Genomic DNA, 21556 nt, shown 5'->3' on the forward strand with positions numbered 1-21556 from the left:
CTCTACTCTGCCCCAGCACCCATGGGACAAACTCTGCTCTTAGTCACAARGGAATTACCTGAGTAATTACCTGAGTAAGAGTCTCTCTCCTCAAAGAGGATTTTGGCACAAAACATGAGAGCAAASCTGGCTTCAGTTTGACATCTCCTGGGAGAGAAGTGTGGGAAAACACCCAGCTTGCAGCCCCAATTCCCATTGCAGCAGCACTAAAAAAATCTGCATATCCCGGCTGGAGTGGGGCGGGTGTGAACTTGTCACATCTGGAAGAGGCTACCAGAGCCAGCATGAACACAGCCGAGGTCACTGGCTTCAAGACTGGGAAGAAGGAGCAGGTGAGACCAAGTGATAGCTCTGGGATCTAGGTTGTTCCCGCGTAGCCAGACAAGTTGGGTTAAAGAAAGGACCTCTTGACATCTGCCATGACATATGCACGATGCCTGGGCACTTACGTACAGCTATATGATGTTGTGAAGGTAACAAAAAAAAGGACCCTTTTTCCTTAAGAGTTTGTATAGTGCTTCTAACAGAGTTGCTGCAACAAATTTACAGAAAATGACTGATTTTTTGTTTTCTTTTGTTTTGCTTTTCCAAACCAGAATGAAAAGTGGAAGAAGGAAAAAAAATGACCTGAAACAATACTTTGGGTGGTTTGTTTGGATTTTTCCTTTCCTGCTAAAACAAATAGAATCAACAATATGAAAACTTGCAATAAAGCAAAGAACTCTAGTCAGGAAGCCTCCTCCTCCAAAGCTTGGCCTTACAGCCCTCATTTGGGGTTTACCTTAGGTCAGTGCCCTGTCTTTTGCCTGCCAGGTTTGGATTCCCCTATTCAGCCCCCAGACTTCTCATCGTAAAGGTTTTCCTTGAGCTTTTCCACCAGTATTACTCCTCTTAGTAAAAACTATTTTGAATATTCATTGAACTTAAAGAGAGATTCAGCTCCTAGTCAGGTGTGCAAGTGGGMTCCCAATGTTTTCTGGGCATTTCTAGATATGCCTAGAGTAAATTTCATACGTGCAGTGGAAAAGAGTCTATAGCATGTAGTGAACTTGAAGATTTTTTTGTTCCAGCTACATGAATGCCAACAAATCGGAGTTGTATCTCCTCAGAGAGAATACTGTGCAGGTGTCTCTTCTCTGCCTCCTCCTGTGGGCTCTGGCTGRTTTAGCCAGTGAAAATTAACCACGAGAAAGGCTTTGGGACACCGGTGGGAATCCCAGTGTGGCCACCAGAGCTGGAAGTAGGTTGTGACAGGCAAGTCCCAAGACACCTGAGAAGACTCTCAGTAGGGGTCTCTCATTTTCTGTGGGACTCCTCCTTTGGCTTCCATGGTCTCTAAGGCAGGTGGTTATGAGGAAGAGGTGGGAGGCTCGTAGCACTGGGACTGCACCGACAAGGGCTGAGTTCGCTGCCCTTCGAGGCGATGACAGCTCGAGGTTTTGATTCTCAGCAGGATCTGGAGCCCTGGCCCTGTCTGGAGCATCTCACTCTCTTCACTTCCGCGACGCTCCTCTCCATCTGCTCTCCCCTGAGCTCCCGTTTTGGACACTTGTGCACTTCCTACCCCTCCAACTTGCCCTTCATGCTGCCCTCCCGGGACTCAGAGCGTGAGGGCACACGAAAGGCACCGAGCGGTGGCTTAAACCACCGCCCCGGCATAATGAAACCCAGTGGCTCTATCTAGAGCTCCAATGGTACTGGCTGCTGTTACCATCCTAAATCGTATCTGCGCTTCAGGAAAAAGGGGGAAAAATATCCCATGCTGTCTCTAGAGCTCGCTTTCTAAAGGATTACACATCAATACCCGCCACCCGGCCCCCCACCCTCCGCAGCATTGTTCTCTCCAAGGCGCTTCTCTCACTTTGATGATGATCACTGGCAGAATTTCAAAACGATGTATTATAAAATCTTCAAAAAAAAAAAAAAATCCAGTTGCCATAACGTAATGCAGATTTTTGTCACTGCTCCATGGCTTCTGCTTTCAATTTCCAGCGAGGGGGAGAGACTCCGTCGCAGTCAGATGGAGACCAGCTCGCATCCCCGCTCCATGGGCCCCCAGGCAAAATCCCTGGAATTTGTTCCTGACTGTTTGAAGGCAACGCTGAGGGAGGAAAGTGCAGAGGGGAGGCGGGGAGGAGAAAAGGGAGGTGTCAGTACCCTTGTAGATGGGTACAAAGCCCGATCCATGCTCTAGGACCGGCGTGATGGGCGAAGRTGGCAGCATATCTTGGGAGCACACCTGAGTTGACCATGGGAAGACTTTCTGTGACTCGTCCATTGAAGGTTATCCTTCTGGAAGGTTATCCTTTTGGAAAGTTTTGAGCGGAGATGTCGGGTCCTGACCTGGGTTTCTGATATTGCCTGTCGCTACACCTTCCACCTCAAGCCAAGCATTTGCCAAAGGCATTGAATTTTAGTAGCATGTGAGCATCCAGCACATAAAGCAGCTGAGCAGCCTGGGTGTGAGGTGGTATTTCTGTTCTCCGTCTCTGCTCCAGTTCTGAGGTTCAGAAATCCCAGAGCAGAGGACTGAAGCAGGGACATCTGTCCTGTTTTAGGGATGGACAAAGAGAGCAGACATGGCAGGATGGTTTGGACCCAGTGGGACTGATCTTTAGAAGTGTTCAGAGGTGCTGTACTCTTGTTTGCTGTGACTGCCTAAATAGTCTGCTGCTGGGATCTATGGTGAGAGCAATCCTGGTACTCCAGTACATCATACTGTGGCTAAAGGGACATGATAGCAAGCAGCAGCAAGCAGCCTGGTACCTCAGAAGGTCACAGAGATTTGAGATGGTATTCCTGGTATCACAAAAGACCTGGGGCAGTCCCAAAAGCATAGTGACACCAGGGCCATAATTACCTCCTAGTATCCTCCTGTAGAGCTTGAAGAAATTAGGTAAACTTCCTCAAGGGTTCAGCTGAAGTATGAGGTTGCCACATGCTGTCATTGTTGTGTTGTAAGGAGCAGTGCACAGGTTTCTTGAGTGAGGCATGCCTTGATTTTTTTGATCAAAAGGACTATTTCTGAATAGATGAGAAGTTTCCAGGATTAATATCACAGTGCTGTGACAGCAGGGCTTAATATGAACAAGGCAGGCAGGGTCTCACCTTTTGTCACACGATGAAGGAGTGTGGCTGTGTTCACAGCTCATGGCRCTCTCTGTCATGGCCAGGTGGGATTTGGAGCACCAGGTGAGATACTTGCCTCCTGGGCCCCAAAAGTGATGCTCTATTTCTGTGGCTTTTCCTTTCCTGGAATGAACCTTAAAAGCTTAATAATAACAAGGAAAATTACAAAGTTTAAAGGCTGCTTGATATCCTGAGGGAATCTCCAGATCTTACTTGTTCAACTAAGTCTCCATCTCCAATCCAAGTGCGAACTGGAAAACCAGAGTAGACTGGGGAGAATGGGAGAAATGTCCATGGGGAGAATGTCCATGACTTCTTGCAGAGAGGTTTATTTTGAAGGAATTAAATATCTTTTACTGAGAAATGGTGACCCTGTCTATACAGTGGAGCTCATGTGAATGTAGATGCATGTCATCTTCAAGCCTGTCATCTTCAGTTGCTGATACYTTTTGTAGACTTTGCAGGGCACAGCAGCACCTCTGGAACTCAATGCTCATCAGTGCAGGATGCACTGCAGTGCAGTGCAGTTTCCGTGCAGGAGCAACTGATCACTGCATGATTGATTCACCTGCAGATAGATGGTAGGCAAGTGAATGTTTAAAAACATAAAGTGAATTCAAACCTAAAGGGAATCCTTCATCCATTGCAGGTGGCAAGAAAATCCCCGCTGGAGCCGTCACTATTCCTCATGGTCCAAGAGCATCTCTAATTTTCTTCATCTCGGCTGGTGGCTGAGATCTCCAAGAACRTGGTTATTTGCAAGGTCAGTCTGCACTCTTATTACTTGTCTTTCTACCAAAGGCCACCTAAAATTGCAACCTGGTGGTAGCTGCTTTACCTCCATAGTGTAGCCACCTTTTTTTGTACTCTTGCTTCTTTCAAGCTCCTCACGTGTGTCCTTCAGTCCGTCTATTTTTCTTTGGTGTTGCTCTTGTGGGTGGGCACAAGGAATACGCCTCCCAGGTAGATTTGGTGGAAAGAGTCGTTCTTGCTGGGTTAGCTCTCAGAGTATCTGGTGTCCTTGATATAAAAGGGACCATTTTTCGGCAAGTTATGAGCCAGTGAAAACAGGACTTTATAAGGCAGCATCACTAACACCTTGCCACTCGCAGACATCCYGATACTCTTTCTGCTGTGAAAGAGTATCTGCTGCTTTTTTAACCAAGCCGATCTCATCAGGAAAATCATGGGGAGGAAAAAACTGAGAAATGCTGGGAGGAGGCTGGAAGTTGCTCTGAAGAGTCAGAGCACATTCTTCTTAGCAGAGCATGGTGTCACAGGTGGGCCTGGTCTGGCTGACTTGAGCAGGACCCAGGGAGTGCAGAAAGCCCGGCCAAATCTTTGCTCACAGGGACGTGGTCCCTGTGCTTTCTCACCGTCCTCCTTCCATGCCTTGGGCTCGCTCTGGGTGCTCTTCCCTCCGCGGGGCACCAAGGGGATGGGACCTTCTGTGACCCCCATGGTGTCACCCCTCCTTCCTCCTCCCTGGCCATCAGCTGGGACCGGGGTCACTTTTGTCCTAAGGAAAGGCCTTTTCACCGGCTTCCCGGTGCCTGGCTCCTCTCAGCCACAACGTCTGCAACATCTGCAGGGGGGAGAGGCCGAAGGCCTGGGGAAAAGGATTTCTTCTTCTTCTTTTTGATTTTATTTCCCTTGCCCTCCTCGGCACCCAGCAGCCCTTCGCTCGCCTCCCACCCCCCCCCCCCCCCGATAATGAGCTGTTGTCTTGTGCAGCATTGAGAGCTAAGTAAGCATGAAAAATTGGAACAATACAGCAGTAGTCCTGGGACAGCAAAGCCCCTTGTTTGACAAGGCTAATTCCACCCCCCCCAGCCTCATTTTCTTTCAGCCCCCTTCCCCCTCCCCACTTCTCCTTTATTAAACGAACTGTCTTTTATTGGGGTGGAAGCTGGGTTTCCTTTTCCCCTCTCGCCTCCCCCTCTGTTCACATGTAATTTGGAGAGTTAATCTCCTCAGGCAGGAAATGTTGTTTCTTTCACTCTTTCTCTCCGGCCTTTTCCATTTGGCTCTTTTAATTGGGGCCCCGACCAAGGAAATGACCACGCCACGGCGTCCGAGCTGCAAGCAGGTTATTTTTGTTCAAATACCCCGCACAGCCCCTTCTCCCCGCTGCGGCGTCCCATTCACGTGCTCCTCCCTGCACCCTTTCAGCAGATGCATCCTTGGAGCAGAGATGTGGTACCCGAGGGATGCAGGAGCCCAGCTTCCCTTGGCTTGCTTGAGAAGCCCTGCTTTGGCATCCTCAATGCCATTCCCAGCCGCATCCCTTGGTTTTCTTGTAGGGCAGAGGGGGCTCTGCGAACCCCTGCAGATAAGAGGACACCTGCAGCAGCGCGGGTGCCTGGACAAGGCAGCCCCTCCAGAGCCACAGGCACCCACTAACTGGTGCCACCAAAGAAACCACCAAAGAGTGGCTTCTGTTTGGGCTGAACAAGGCTGACAGCAGGCCCTGGTGCATGTGGGTGGGGGGTCCATTACAGCCAGTGTCTTGGGTAGTGTGGCTGACTACTGCTTGTCCTACAACTCACTGGTTTATTACAGAGAGATTTGATTGCTCAATATTCCCTAGGTGAATTCTGTCCTCAGAAAAGACAAGCAAAGACATACGAATTGTTGCTTCATCTAAATCTGTGACAAGACAACAATCATCCTTTTTTTCTTTTTTCTTCTTTTTTTTTTCCTTTTGTTAGAGAATCTCAGGGACAAGGAAACTAATGGCAATCTATGGAAGAAAATTTTCCTAGATGGTATGCACAGACAGACAAGAACTGCTAGTAGAAACCTGTTGGCTGATGTGTCRAAGACTTTGGCTTGGTGTGTTGGTGTGAACCAGTGAGTGTGCCAAGAGCTCGGGATCCACCACTGTCCTCTAGGAGGAGGTACCTGGTGCCAAGAATTTCTTCAGAGAAGAACTTGGAAAGTTTTTGAGGAGAGTAGCCACTGAAGGTGGTGACTACACCAATGGAATCTGCCTCTGTCTGTCCTGTCCCATAAGCTGGACAAGACTCCAAGCAASTCTGTAAATCTCCTATGCTGGCCCTCAACTACCTTCATCTCCTCCAGAGCCCCAAGCTGGGGCAGACCAAGCTCAGCTGCTCCCAGGGCCAGTTGAGAGTAAGGCAGGTCGGCAGCTGCCCAGCTGGGAAACTCTCTGGAGACGCCAGTCTCCTCCTAACCACAATTTGGCCTGAGCTTTCCTGGTTCTCGGCAGCCAAAAGCTTTCAGAATACTTTTTGGCACCATTCATCCCTCCCAACAGGGCAGCGATTCATGCTGGGAGGCTAATTATTATTGAATTCACTCATCCCTCTATAGGTAATCTCTGGCTCCCATCAGCTGAGGAAGGGCTGGGATTGCATTTTCAGGAAGATTCAGTCATCTTCTACTGCCTGTTGGCCTCAATGTTGGTGTAGATGGAGGTGGGAGAGCCCTGCAAGAAAGGGGAAAAAGTGGAGAAATCCCTATTTGCTGCTCTGTGGCCTCAAATATTGCCTGAGAAGTAATATCTCAGCTTTCTGGCTTCAGATATTGCCTGGAAGGAAAGGGTTGTTGGATAGCACATAGTTTGAACCAAGCCTCGTTGAAATAGTCTGTGTGAACAAGGACTGCCTGAGAGCATCACAGGAAGTAGAAACATTTGGTCTTTGGGAAAAGCAATTGGATGTTAGAACTAGGTAACTAGATCCTTGGCATAAACTGGCATAGTCCTGCACAGATATGATAGTGCTATGTTGGTCCATGCTGGATATGCCTCCAGGCTCTGGAGGAAGGAGGGCAAGAATCCTTGGGGTTATCCTCACCTGGATGCAAACCCAATGCACACTCAGTGTAGCTGCCTGAGGTGTGCAGACCTGTGGCAGGAGATGGAGGGAATGCACAAATCAAGAGGCTGGATTTTCCTAGAGGGCTTTTTTGAAGGGTATTGGAAACTCTGCTCCTTCTGATCCACAGCACTCTCTGCTAAGCAGTGTGGGTCACTCTGGGCAGGGATGAAATCTGGGCATGTGCCTGCAGGCTCAAGCCTTCCCTTTTGCACTGACTTCAAAACATGCTGAATACCTGCTGGACACCAAGTCCGGTTAAATTCATCAGCTTAGGTGGAAGCAGTGGGGTGGAAAGCTCTATCTGGAATTTATGGTGCCAGAAGGATGTGAGAGCTGGGGTAAACTGCCCACCCTGCTCCCGGGGTGAAAGGTTGCGTGTCTGCATGGGTGCTAGTGCTGGGCTCAGGTCATGCTGCAAGAGGCAGTGAAATCCAATGGATCCTGCTCGGCTCCGCCGCGCGAGATGGGCTCAGGAGAGGGGGTGAGGGCAAGAGCAAGAGGATAAGCTCTCCCTGCCCCTGCTTTTTGGCTACCACTTACAGAGAACAAGCAGACACCCAAGAACATCTTCCCTCCAGCCAGGGATGCTTCTCTGGTGGGGACACCCAAGGGCATCCTACCTCCAGCTAAGGATGACACTGGCCGTGTGCAGGGCCCCCAGCTCCCCAGCACAGCTTGCCCACCCCCTGAGGGCAGGGAGGAGAGAGTTAACCCAGTTCCCCATGTCCTGGGCTGCTAGAGAAGACCATGCCCGCTCGCCTGCCGCCTCCCCCTCCTTCCCCACTGCCCGTCAGCAGCTCTGAATAGGGAATTAGCTTTGCCTGCATTTAGACCTCTTAATTAGCTATTCTTCTTGCTCAGCTTGGGAAGAGGAGGGGCAGGAGGAGACCCTCACACACCCCCAGCTGGGCCCTGGCCCCGCTCCTGGAGCCAGCACAAAGGAGCTCAGCGGGCAGTGCCATCGGAGGGCGCTGGGGACGCCAGGACCTGTCAAAGCTTGTTTCCCACCTTCCAGAGCCAACCTTTTCTGTCCCGGCCAGGCGACAGCCTGCCTTAATTGGGCTGAAAATCTAATCATTTGTACCTCCAGGCCTGGGAAGGGGGCAGGGGGAGCAGGGCAGGGAGGCTGGGGAGGAGCTGGGGAGAGCGGGAGGGAGGAGGGAACAAGGGAGGACCCAGAGGGAAGCCAAGGAGAAAGAAAGGGGGATGAGGCAGGAAGGAGGGAGCGGAGTCCTAGCAAGTGCAAAGGCTTGTGAAGCAGCCGAGAGGACATTTATTTATTTTYTTCTTTAGAAAAAAACAGTTATTCCTCCATGCCAACAGCAGAGATGTGCGTGACTAAAGGGTGGAAGGGGGAAAGAACAGCAGAACATGTGCCAGCCTCTTTCCCTGATCTCCATCTGCTCTGAAACCTGGGCCAAGGCTGCCTTTGTGGTTCTCAGAGGTGTCCCACCGACATCCAGGGCTGGGGACACTCTAGCACTGCAGGCTTAGCTGGTGCATCACCAGCAAGTGGCCCTGCTTCTGTCCTAGGCGCAGCTTTGCCACTCCTGCCCCRAGTTCCTTAGGACTTACCTCCTCAGCATCAAAATAGCATTTGCAATGTTGCAAGCATTGCCGTGTGCCACTGCATTGCTTTACACTGTGTCCTTCTCTGAACACCTTTGTTTTCTCTAAAACACCAAGCATGGGAGAGTGAGTGCAGAGACTGCCCTCCTTTCTGTGCCATGCCAAGCGATGCCATTCAAAGCACATATAAAAATACGCCTCCAAGCTCATCGAGCCGAGGCGCCTTGCAGAATGCACCTGCCCATACAGATGTATCACTGAGAAATACTACATCCTTTTTTTTYCCTGATAATCTAGTTTAAAAAAAAAAAAAAAAAGAAAAAGAAAAAAGGAACTTGTTGTGGCAGGCTGATGTAGAGACCCAGATAGACTGAAAGTCAGATAGGCTGAAAGTGAAGCCACCATGGTCCGGTGGATGTGAAAAACGCTCAGCATGCAGGAAGCAAGCCAAAGAGCTCCAGGAGAGCAGCGACATGCGGGCCTGCAAAGGGCCTGGGCAAGTGAGACCTGCAGGGAACAGGGGGTGGGCTGCAGCGGGACCCGCTCTTGGGCAAGCTGCCGTATTCGTAGCCCTGCTATTAGATCCATGACCAGGCTGACTCAGCGGGGCTGCCGAGCCCGTTGCCGTGGAAGTCCGCCAAGGTAGGCAGCAATCCTCAGCTGAGCCCTGACTAAGGGCGCCACAGCCGTTCTGCACCAGCAGCACATCCAAGCTGCTGATAAGGAGCCCACATAGCTAGAGACATGATTGCCTGGGGCCACTTAGAGTAGATCCTCAGCGGTGCCACTCTTGAGCAGGCAAAGAGGGAGAGGAGACAGGGCTTTGGCTTGGTGTTCATCGAGCCCACCAAGCTCAGTTCAAGAGGAGACCCAAAGTGCTGGTGGGTGCGAGTGGATCGTGGCTCCATGGTTTGACAGCTTTTGGCTAGCARTGCCATGGGGAAGCCATGTGATGGGACTGAGAGACCTCCCAGCTGGGGAGAGCCTGCTCGGAGGGAGAGGCGATCCGGAAGAGTACATTCCAGAGCTGGGACTAGTCCTCCTCAGGACAAGGGTGCTGGGCTCGGCGAATGGTTTCACAGCTCTGTAGGGTGTCATTCGTCATGCAGGACATCTGTAAATGCAGCTGCAGACAGCAGCAGAGCAAGCTGCAGCAGAACCTGGGTCAGCTGAGGTAGCTTGCTCCCAGACAGCGATAATGCCAAATTGAAGGCAGATACAGAGCAGTGATGCTGCCCTTGAGATACCCTTCCATTTTCTAGCAATTGATGTCTAAGGTACTTCCTGAGCCAGGCGTGGTATGTGTACCATCCCCTATAATAGCCACCACGGAGTCTGCCCTCTGAATTTGTCTAATCTCTTTTCAAAGTAGTGTATATTTTTGGACTCGGCAGCATCCTGTGGCAATGAGTTCCACAATCTAATTACATGTCGTGTGGGTTAGTAATGCCTTTGGTCTGTGTGGAGCCCAGCGCCTGCTTGTTTCATTCATAACTTTTCCCTGTAACCTCAGCTTCCTGATTCCAGTGGAAATTAGTCAGCAAAATTCTGGGATTCCAGTGACTGGTGTCCTTTTAGCTGAAGGAGGACTTGGAGGCACGCAGCCAGAACTGACCTTTAATGAAAAACATAGGAGGTTAATATGAGCAGCCTGCCTGTGCTGACTGGGAACGTGAGGAAGACTGTGGTGGGCGCTGCAGCTGGTGAGTCTGTTAGAAAGGGGAAAGACTCTGGGAAAGCCAAGGAGAAAAACCTCAAGTGATTTAGTGGTCCTGTTTTTCTCAGGCAGAAGGTGCCCAGCAAGGTTTGTGTCACCTGAGAAGCATGGATGTCACGGATGCATGACATCAGACTGATGAGCAAAGCAGGTATGAGAAGGGCAGCTGAAGTGCTTCTGCCTCAAGTACTTCTGGAATTCTCATCAGAACTGAGGGACAGCAGCAACAAGGGGAAACCTGAAAGTATGATGCTGTCTTGAAGAATGAAGCCATGAATGGCTTTCAGCAGCCCTTGTTAAAACTTGAACCTTATGAATTAAGAGTTCAAGTAACATAAAAGTGGCAAAGAGGATGATTTGGAAAGCCCTATCATGGGACAAGGTTCCATTGCTTAGCAGGGCATGAAAGAAAATAGCCAACAAAGCTACTGAGAACTGACATATGTTCTTGAAAATCTATGAAAAATTCAGGGGATTCAGGAGAAGACTGTGGCAAAACAGGCACTTCTCAGTATGGTGACTAGTAACATATCTCCCAGCATCTCTTTCCTGTGTGGGTTCTCTGATAGCTAAAGAAGTATGGATTTATCAACCATCCTTCATATCAGTCCCCAAAGGGTTTCCCTCTTCTATCCCTTTGTTTTCACAAAATTAGTGGAAATATAATATCTTTGACCTCTTGGCCAAGTTTTGTTGAAACTTGTCGTCTCCTTCCAAAGTTACTTGGAGCCTCACACAGACGCAGAGAGACAAAAACATGTCCAGAAGGCTTGTTTCCTTGGGAAACCTCTCTAAAATGATCTYCCTCATCCAAGGAAGGTGTTTCTGACAATTGCCACTTAATAAATCCAATTTTAATCTCCCGTGCATAAACAGAACATGCTATAACGAGAAGCACTGTTGAATAACCAATATCGGGCTTGGAGTGACCAAATCTTTCCAGCCAAGCTGAACACAGCTTCAGCACATGACAGGCAAGGTGATGAGCTGCAGAATAGGATACTTGGTTTTCATAGATCATCTCCTTCAGCATGTCAGCAAAGCCTGTCTCCAGTGAGGCCCTAATCAGTGCTAAATACCTCCTGTCATAGGTACAGAAACCAGGTTTAAGCTCTGCAGGTGACTTGCAGAGGGAGTTTCCAGAGAGATTCTTACCCCATCACTGCTCCTTGAGCACAGACAAGGCAGATGCAGCTTGGAGAAGACTGGAAAACAATTATCACCTCCAAATTTGTGCAGAGTAAAGAGCTAAAGAGCAAAGCAGAAGCCTTGGTGGCTTCACAGGATGGAGGCGATAAAAGACAGCAAGAAGTGCAAATGTAAGTTGACTTGGGTAATAAATGGGCTTTTATGGGTGAATGGCAGGATGTGCCCAGATATGGAACTTGTCTGGGTTTATTTTTGGGTGCAAAGGGTCAGTAAATCACTTTCTTACTGAGAAAAAAAAACCTGCCATGTACCTGCTACAGCCTAAAGCAACTTCAGATATGGGCTCCATAACAGCAAATTCGCTGGAGCTGGGAAAAAGGATAGAAGATCTAGCGAAGCAAGTGCTCCCCATGCTGCCTTTCAAGCGCTTCTTTAGCAAGGAATTAATTTCCTCTTTGTCTAAATTATAGCATCTACAAAATGCCTGCTCTACTGGCATGTTGTAAGGCCCGCGATGCAGCATGCTATAAATTATYGCCTCCTCGTACCCATTCCTTGTCTTCATTCTGTGATTCAGACATTCCCCATAGACAGCTGGGGGCTGGAGCAGGAAGGCCTGGATGGAGCTGAATGAAATTTTTTAGATGAATAATTTATTGCTTTTCTTGCTAAATGGGGATTCAGAGCAATCAAAACTTTTCCTGAATTTAGATCAAATTAAGAAAATAGTTTCCTTTGGAAAAAAAAAAAAAGTCTGGAGAATTTTCATTTAGGCATTAAAAATGAATTATTTCATATTTTTGTTTTGAAGTAGTATTTTGAGACCAGATTTAGCTAAATTTTATATATTCATTTAAACGAGAAAATTGAAACCAGAACTGAAATGGAACATTTCCATCTGAGAAATCTTCTGGGGGGAAGAGAGGAAGTGCTCATTTCGACGAGAAAACAGAGGCTTCCTCTACCCTCGTCCTTTCTCATTTCAGCCTCTGAACCCAGATCGCYTGCATTAGCACAGCCGTAGTGTGGGGACACTGCAAGTAACTGCAGCAGCTTCTGTCGCCCTTTGGAGCGCGCTGAGTGAGCAGGCTGCAGGGAYGGGTGGCAGCCCCTCTCTGCTCACACAGCACATGGGTGCTGCTAGGGACCCAGCCTGCTCCTCTTGGAACATGCTACCGGCCCTGACATTTTGGGGTTGATGTTTGCCACGAACTGCTTCTGGCTCCGGGCAGCTGCTGAGTGATTCACTAGTTGCAGCTTTGGACCCCTCCTGCTCAGAAAGTGTAAGTTCAATACATCGTAATCCAAGATCTTCTAATCGAGACACACACAGGAGTGTTTCTGAAAGGAGACCAGCAGCTTCGGACACCGCTTGCCAGAATGACAATACTTTGAGGACAYAGGAGGTTTGTGTCACCCCAGAAGAGCTACAGGGTATATTTCTATTTTCCTGTCAAAATCATTTGCACTGGGGGTGTTAATTAGTACTTGTATAGTGGTTGTGGACTCTCCGTCAGTGCAGGGTCTACTGACTCTGCCAGACAAACCACATTTCACATGATCTAGTGTGGACAACAACCTGCTCTGATCAGGCCAGGTGACCTTCAGAGGCACCTTCCAGACAACATATCTATGATTCAACTCTGCCTGGCAGGGARGGATTTGGGGAAGATATGAGGCGCTCAGGGATGGTGGAGCTGCTTCCAGCTGAGGTCTCCTCAGCAGCAGAGGCATGGGCTGCCCTCCCTGCATCTCAGCATCTCTCTCTAAAATGACATCCATCAACAGAGAAGACTCTGCAAGCATTAGGAGTGATCCAGAAGTTTCTGTGTTAGTTTTTGATGTAGAAACCTCTGCTTTTCCTTATGAAGTCCATGACACCAGGATGGTCCAGTCTGAACATCCCTGAGCTGACTGAAGGAGTTGTTTGCCTGACGGAAAACACAGTGAGAAACCAAGATCTTACAGTTCTCATGCTGGAGTGACCGTGGCTCTTCCCTGGCTAGACTCTTTTCCCTCCTCTCTTGCCCTTGTGCTCCTGTCCCTTGACATGTCCATCGCCCAAGAACCACGTCAACCTGTCAGCTSGGCCAAGGGTGTTTCTCTCTGATGAAAGAGCCACAAGCTCCCACGTGAGGCTCTTCAATGCATCTTCCACAAACCTTTGCAAGGGGACAGAGTGGGAGTGAAAAGCCCCCACATCAGAACAGTAGCTTCTCACAGCTTCTGTGCTCTCCCTTTGCRTGGAGAACAGTTGCAAGGGCAAGGAGGAAGGGGGCTCAGCTCTGTCATTTACTCACTCCAGCTCCTTTGTTGCTAACTGTCTGGCTTGGAGAGAATGACTGACAGAGACTGATGGTGCTCCTGCCTGCGTGTAATCCTAGATCCAACTGGATTTGGGAAATCTCTTTCATTGCTTCAAAAAAAAAAAATAAAATAAAATAAAGAACAAGTGACAAGACTGAAGGTTCCCAACTAACTGGCCAATCTGTGCAAAATGCAAACGTGTCCTTAGCTCTTGCCCTGCTCAACGTGTCCTTGGGGGGAGGAGGACGGCAAAGCCCAGCTCAGGCTGGAGTGCCGAAGGCACAGATTGCGCCCCAGGGACCCGAGCAGAGCAGGTTTATTCATGACCTTGCTGCTGGCCATGTGAGCACGGCAGTGCTGGGCACATCAGTGCTGGGGTACAGGGCTGGGGGTCCCCGCTGCACCGCTTGAGTGGGTGGAGAGCTTGGGATGAGAAGCACACCACGTGTGTGCATCTGTGGAGTGACTCTGCTGAGCCTTCCTCTGCTCCTGCCTTCTGCCCTCAGTCTGGGAGAGCTCCAGGGTGCTCTGTCTGTGCACTCCCTGCCCATCAGCTGCCTTTCTCCTGGGCTTCACACCTCCTCGGGGTGTGAATGGAGAACTATCACCACTTGCTCTGGGTCGGAGACACTGTTATTGTATTATCATTTATGGCTGAGCTTTCTCAAACAGGAATTTAGAGAGAATTTGTCATCCAATGCTTTCTGCATCGCAGAAAGCACTTTGCATTGCAGTTCTGCCTCCTGTATTCCCTCGGGTTCCKTTGAGGACCCAGCTTATGTGTTTAATTCCACACATGGCCATAGTGTTTTATGGACAAGTGTACCTGGGACCAAATCAAGGGGAAAGAAAAAATACATTGGCAGAAATGTAGCTCTGAGATGGAATCACCTGGATTTTGAGCATGCACTGATGGAAGYTGGGTTGCTGCTGAGTCTTGTGTTAGAAGAAGTGATGTCAAATATACATCCTCATCTCCCTTGGCTGAAATAAGCTGGATTTGCAGACTGCAGTGAGTAATGCCAGGTGAAGCACCTGTGGCAGCCACAGCTTCCCTGCTGCCCAGGAATGAGGTTATGAAAGAAAACTGGAGGTGGGAGGCAGCGGCCTGAGAAGATTCATTGAGAAGCTGCTGCTGAGAACTGGTGTAACCTCCAGCACCGAGCTGCAGAGACGCTGGCGGAGCCAGTGCCAGTCAGACTGTGCCCAAAGCGCCAATTCATATTTCAGAGTAAAAAACAAAACAAAACAAAAAAAAAAAAAAAGAAAAAAAGAAAAAAAAAACTCCTTTATGAGGAGAATAAGAAGTTGCAAGGTCACAACACTGCTCCTGGCTTCTCCGAAGCAGTTCCAGTGCTCAGTCTGCTTTGGGAGAGGTCACGTTGCTCCTGATCATCCACTGCTAGAGATGCAAGTGTTGAGGACAGACTGCTCATGACGGTGCAAGCTGCACCCAAAGGCTGGATATCAGCCCAACTGCAGGATGCACTAGGACTTAAAGAAAAAGAAAAAAAAAAAAAAAAAAGAGGAAATTGCTCCTCCCCTGGCTCCTCCTGGGCAGAAAGGCCCATCTCACTTGTGAGACATGTTAGTCTTGGAGCTGCCTGAAACATGAATAAGCAAACCTGTGTCCTCTCTGACCTACTCTTGTTCCTTGCTGTGCAGAAGTACCAGCTTTGGCAAAACGAGCCTCCCACACAAGATCCTAGGATTGCTCTGGCCTTCATGGATACTGACTTGGCAAGCAATAGAGCCAACTACTCCACCAAGACTTGGAGGTCCCTGGTGATTAAAGTCACTTTGAGTGTCCGAGCCCCTCRCCCCTCCAATAGTGGGTGGTGGTAGTAGGACAAGAGATCTCTCTGGGTGGAAATGCTCCTCAGTGCTGCCCTGCAGTTCAGAGTGGCTCTGTAAGAAGAGTAAAGTGTATGAAAGTGCAGGAGCTCAGAGCAAGGTGCTCCAATACCTCCCAACATGCCAGCCTGCTGGAGAAAAGACCATGAGCCATTTATTAAGTCAACTGGAAGGAGTGAGCAAGTCTGTTCTTCCTGAGGCCACTGGCTAGGGCAGCCCATAGTTTGCAGCCCCGATTGCCAGTCCAAAACTGTTCGTGCTATATGGGAGCTCAAGCCTATAGGCCTTGCCCAGCTTGGCTTGACTACAGCGACACTGGTAGCAGTTTAAACATGTCAGCTACAAGACCAGTGCCAGGGGCCCAAGAAGGCCCACTTACTGCAAATGTCTCGCCTAAGCCCTCAACAAGCCGCCTGCAGCGATGCCGCTGCCTTTCTGCAGCAAACTGACGACAGGTAGAGGCAGTTACCCTCATGGGTTGTGTCCCTGGAAGCATTATGGCTACAGTGTCCCCTTGGGCTGTAAGGTCCACCATGCCTAGATACTGGCTTGCAACCTGGCTAAATCCTAGGTCCCACTGGGGTTGGCGAGTGTCCTGCTTCAGGGCTGGATACGGACTGGCTGGGACGTGATCTGCCAGTGCCATGTATGGAAAGCTCAATGCTCAGGCCTGGTGGAAGAGGCAGTGAGGTTCCCTCTCCGCATAAGCACTGTCCCTCTGGCAGCGTTTGCTGGGGATAACACTTGCAAGAAGAGATGCTTTGGGAACAGACTAGTGCTGTAGCTAGATCTTTGGTTCAGCTGCTGCTGATGGAGATTCCTCCAAGCTGGGCTGAGCAATGACTACGCAGGGTGYGTTGCACGGGACTGTGTGCACAGCAAGAGTTTCCACCACCCTAATGCCCCATCTCCCCCATTCCAGGGTGGCATAGGGCAATAAAACAGGGCTTGTCAGAACAGGGAGCAAGTAAGGAAAGGAAGGRATGGCAAACTGGGCTTTGTGTCCCCATGGTGGCCTGGGGCAGGTCCTTTGTTTTTGGTTTACATTAGCAGCAATTATTGTCTCTTGAGAGTGGCTCAGGATTCTCTAAGGCAGAATTGCCCCTTTGCATGGCCACCCTTAACTACAGGCCCTGTCCCTGAGGCGTGCTCTAGCCCTTTTATTCAGGACATTTCCAAAAAAATCGCTGCCCTGAGCAGTTCTTGCTGCCTTTGACTAGTGTTGACAGAGACTGCCACGTACAACTTGATGTGGCAACATTGCTGTGTGTCAACACATGTGGTGACAGATGTATGCCAAGCCAGGGTAGAGATCTCATAGCTCAGTGGTGTTGTGTCTTGAAGTTGGCGGCTCTCCATGGGATCATTCCTGATCTCCACTGAGGACCACTCCTTCAGATCCCTGGGGAGAAGAGTTTGGACTGCTGAGTTTTGGAGGCTCCACCYTGACAAGTCGGTTTCCTCAAAGTCTCCTGAAGAATGCAGTGGGTGACGGAGGCTGGAGCAGGGTCAGGAAGGTGAAACTGATGCACGAGGAAGTTTTCTTTGTGGAATTTACTTGCTGGAGGGAAAGATTTCCTGCCCACAAGTGCTGGGCTAGAATGACTGATGCACATGAACATTTCCAGGGTGAGTAGCAAAGTAAGTGCTGATAGCTGCAGTGAAACAACCCTCCCTTTCCCTCCTGCGACATCAAAATCTGTCCAGGAGGAGCTGTATGGAGACCACCAGCCTACTACATAAGGTCTGTCAGGTGGTGCTATGGTCACCACATATGGACTGAGGCCAACAAGATCTTTGCCTAGTGCAGCCTTTGCCATCACCCTTGGTGTTACMTGTCCTGGGTCTGGATCATAACTGAGATGGAGAAGGATGAAGCACAGTACCAAGATGCAAAGTGAAAGAAAGGTACCACAGGCTGGAAAAAAAGTATATCATCATGATAAGGACAAAAAAAGAAAAAAAAAAAAAAAGGCAGGAAGCTCAGAACAGCAAGAAAGATCCTCCTTGGTCTGGAGCAAATGTATTTCTGAGGCACAAATAAGGCCCTCCCTGAAGCATAAGGGGTGGCTTCTTTCTCTCCCATCAGCTCCTTGGCTGCAAAAGCACATCTGAACTTCATGCAGGGTAAGTGCTGAGGGCAGCCGCTGTGCTCCCATGAGCATCACTACGAGGTCTTACCGGTTCCCTCTTGTGCTGCTCAGTGCTGCTGACTGAGATTCCCAGAGCCAACCTTCTACAAATAGTTACGCATTGCCCCCCTGAGGAAAGGCTCCCCTGGGCAGCTGAGCAGGAGAAGAGGTTGGTTTGGGTTCACGGCCTATAGCTCCGGATAATGGAGCTCAGTACATAGCAGCATAGGTACCAGACCTGGGCAGATTCAGGGAGYTGAAGCCAGCAGTGAACTGGTTGTGGAGACAGGACAGTCCTGATGGGAAGACACATCTGTGAGCTGGTCAATGACTCCATTAACATCTGAACTCATGATCTGCTTACAAAAGTTAATGTTAAGCAAGTCTACGGAGAAAATGAGAAACATACTTTGGGCATCCCTTTCATTTGACCCTTATGGTCACATTTTTACCCCAAGGGAACGCAGCCAATTAGCAACACCTGATTCTTGCATCTGATTATCTGCTGTGCAGGATCATATGCCAAGTCACAGCCAACCTGGAAGAGAGCASAGTGTTCGCAGCCCCCAGGACTCACAGCCAGGACTACCCATGTCTGGGGAGTCACAAGCCCTTGCCAGCYCTCCAGATTCCTCCTATCTTCAGTGTACCAGATGGAACCAGAGAGTCCATCAGCTCCACTCCTTGAGCCTGTTTCATGGAGCCAACCACTTGCCTTAGCATAGTATGGGCACCACTGCTTCAGACACACTGGCGAGAGCAGGATACAGTATTCCTACTGGAAAACAAACACATCTCTAGTGAAAACCTGGTGCACCATCATTACTTGGTTTTGTTCTTTTTCTTTAAGTGAAAATTAAGGCTTTTGTTTTGTCAGACACAAGCCTTCCCCACACTTACCATGGCAGCCCGTCGGCATTACTTTTCAAGCATAAAGAAAGCCTGGAAAGCTTAAACAAACCGAAACCTCCACAAGAGATAAGAGAATGGGCTGGGAGTTGTGTCTTCTGCTTCTCCTTCTACTCCTTCTCTTTCTTCTCTCCTCTCCTCCCTTTTAGGTTTTCAGCCTTGAGCTTCTTGCCATCCTCCATTGGACTGAAAACCTTTTGGTGATCTCGGGTGTGTATTTGAGACTTTTGGGCCAAAAGCCCAGGGAACGAAGATGACTTTCAACAGAAATATTTTCTTCTGTATCTTCAGCCTTTGCATTTGGGCTAAACCAGTGCTACCTGAAAGAAACAGGAAGATAATGAAGCTCAAGTCAGTTGAATAGCCCTGTTACTAACATGTTACTAGTGATTTCTTTGATCGTGGAGCCTTCCAGAGTAAATAGAGGTGGTCTCATTTCCAAAGGTGAAAAAAAATATTATTTTTCAGAGAAATTTTCTGTGAAACATTGTCTTCTTTAAATAGTTTTCAATCATTTTATGCATCATGTCTTTCTTCTTATAAGAAAGTATTTTGATAAGACTTGTCTGTTGGTGATGGGTGAAGAATCCTTTGATGAAGGACTAGCTTGTGAGCTGGACCAGCTGTCTGTGAAGAGCRGTAAGAGGGAGCGTGGATGGGTAGAACTACTCGGGTCCTTAACTCAAGGCATGAATAGGTTTTTCATCCTCGTGCCATTGATCCCAGAGAGAAGAAGAGCATGGGAAGGGAGTGGAAAAGGGAACTTTTTCTGTTACAGGGAGCSCAGATAGCAAAATGAAGCCTTACTGAAGCTGAAAGAGGTTGTCCTTCTGGCCCTGCAAAGTGCCAAAACCAGTTTCCCAGGGATTTTCCTCCAAAAGAGAACACCTGTTCCAGCCCATCCTGGCCAGTCTCTCCTCTCCCACTGGGGCCTTTGCAAAGAGACCTCACTGTGCCCAGAGCAAAACCATCTTTGACTGCTGCGGGATGATGAAGCAGCATGTTTATAAAGTCCAGGAGACAGCTAACGGAATTAAGTTATTCGAGTGCTTTGGGATCCTTCAGAATGAAAAATGCTGTGTACGCGTTGGCTTTTATTATTACCATTACAGTCAGATGTTAATCCCCGCGCTGGGATTTATGCATGGAGCGGGGCCAGCAGCAGTACATCTCACTGAGTAATTGCCCCAGGCCGGACTCCTGGGTATCTCCCCCAGCTTGCTTGGCCTCACTGTGTTTGCTTGCAAGGGGAGACCCGTGCGTGTGCTCCCGCCCAGCCATGAGCAAAGGCAGAGCCCACGCCTGCCCGTGCTGGTTTTCGAGGCTGGTTTTCGTTCGGCCTCTGTGTGCATGTTGGGCTTTGGGAGCCAGTAGTGAGAGTGTTTAACCTGTAATATCCGCTATCCAGGGATAATGATACTGATCCCTTTTTGCAAATTGTTTGGAGAGTTAATGATAAAAGAGCTGGGGAATTGGAGTGTTTTATCACTGTAATTATAGCCTCTGTGTGTGTGCGTGTGCATGACACAAATGAGTGAAGAAAGGCTCAGGGTTCAACCAACCAATCTAGGACTACAGTAGCAGAAACACACAGGAAGGCAAGAAAGGCTAAATGCTTTTAAGCTATGGGCTTTAATTGCACATGCTTTAAATAAGCTGCAACCAGTCCCAGAGCTGGAGCCTTGTGGCTCTAAACCACTGATGTCCAGGGGCTGTTCTGATTTTGTGCAAACTCACGCCTGGATTCTTGACCTCTCCCCATATATATATATATATATATATATATATTTTTTTTTTCAAGCTTGATTCTGAGGTTTAGCACTTCTGGGATGAGAGGAGGGCAAAAACTTGTGGGGAAATGCTCCATCTCTAAGTTTACTGGGTTTCTGTCACTCCATGCATGCTCAGCTCACAGCTGGTGGCCCTTCGACTTGTTGGTGGGTCATCAGCATGAGAAAGCAGCACAGTGGTGGCCTCCTGCCTTTGGCACCTCGCTTTGGGCCCCATAGGTGGCTGGTTATCTCATGCCTTTGGGAGGGAGTGACTGGCACGGGTAGGAATGTTCTTCCACCCTGTTAGCCCGGAGGAACCAGCTGTGTGTCCAATTTCTGGCCACTGTTCAAGCGTGAGCTCAGCGGTGAGCCATGCGGAGGTAAAGGAGGTGAGAAGGGTCTGGGGGGTTTGCTCCGTTGACACACACCAGGCATTAGACTGCGGGTCTCAGTGAGGGCCAGGAGGCTTAATCTTTGTCCCCTCAGCATCATTGCGGAAGGGGTGAAGAAAACGCCACCAATTTCACCCAGCTTGCTGTCCCGCCATATTGCTCGAGGAAGAGCGGGGGGAAAGGGCTTTCTTTCAGGCAGGAGCAAGGCTCTTTGGAAGTTTGAAACCCAGCTGCGGCGCTGGCYCCGGAGCTCCCTCAGCGCTGCTGCAGATGCAGGTGACAGGCTGCAGCACGGCAGGCGAGGCCATGGGGCAACTGCATCCCCGTTTGCACCCTGGGCGCTTCCCCTCGGGGCGCGTTCGGCATCTCCCGCCTCAGCGGGCAAGGAAGGGGTTAACGGGGAGGGCTGAGGGGCGCGGGGGGTGCTAGGACCCGGCGGCGGCCGCGCTTGTCACTCAGCGCGCGGCGAAAGTGACAGCGCGGGGCGGGCCGGGCGCCTATTTAACTTGTGCGCGCGAGGGGCGCGCGGCAGTGCGCGCGGCGCAGCGGGCCGAGCCGAGCCGAGCCGAGGCGAACCAAGCCCAGCCCAGCCGAGCCGAACGCGGGCGAAGCGAGCCGCGCCGAGCCGAAGCGGACCGGGCAGGGAGCGGCGCCGCGGCTGGATGCGCTGAGCGCGGCCGCGTCCCTGGAGCGTCCCCCGAGCGCGCAGCGAGAAGGAGCCGCTTCGCGAAGCCGGGCGAGCCGCCCCGGCCGCCCCGCCGCCGCCAGCGCCGCCCGCCTC

General features: G+C 49.9%; 1 protein-coding gene across 1 annotated transcript in view; it reads left to right on the forward strand.

The window, feature by feature from the left end:
* The first annotated feature begins 284 nt into the window (after positions 1–284).
* Positions 285–21556, forward strand: part of LOC112951719 (noggin-2-like) — a 22629-nt gene continuing 1357 nt past the window's right edge. The window contains exon 1 of the mRNA XM_026044480.1: positions 285–332. Coding sequence (XP_025900265.1) covers positions 285–332 — 48 coding nt within the window. The remainder of the gene's footprint in view (positions 333–21556) is intronic.

Source organism: Nothoprocta perdicaria, unplaced genomic scaffold (assembly GCF_003342845.1).
Source record: "Nothoprocta perdicaria isolate Ctin4 unplaced genomic scaffold, notPer1 scaffold_367, whole genome shotgun sequence".
In the NCBI taxonomy this organism is placed as follows: Eukaryota; Metazoa; Chordata; class Aves; order Tinamiformes; family Tinamidae; genus Nothoprocta; species Nothoprocta perdicaria.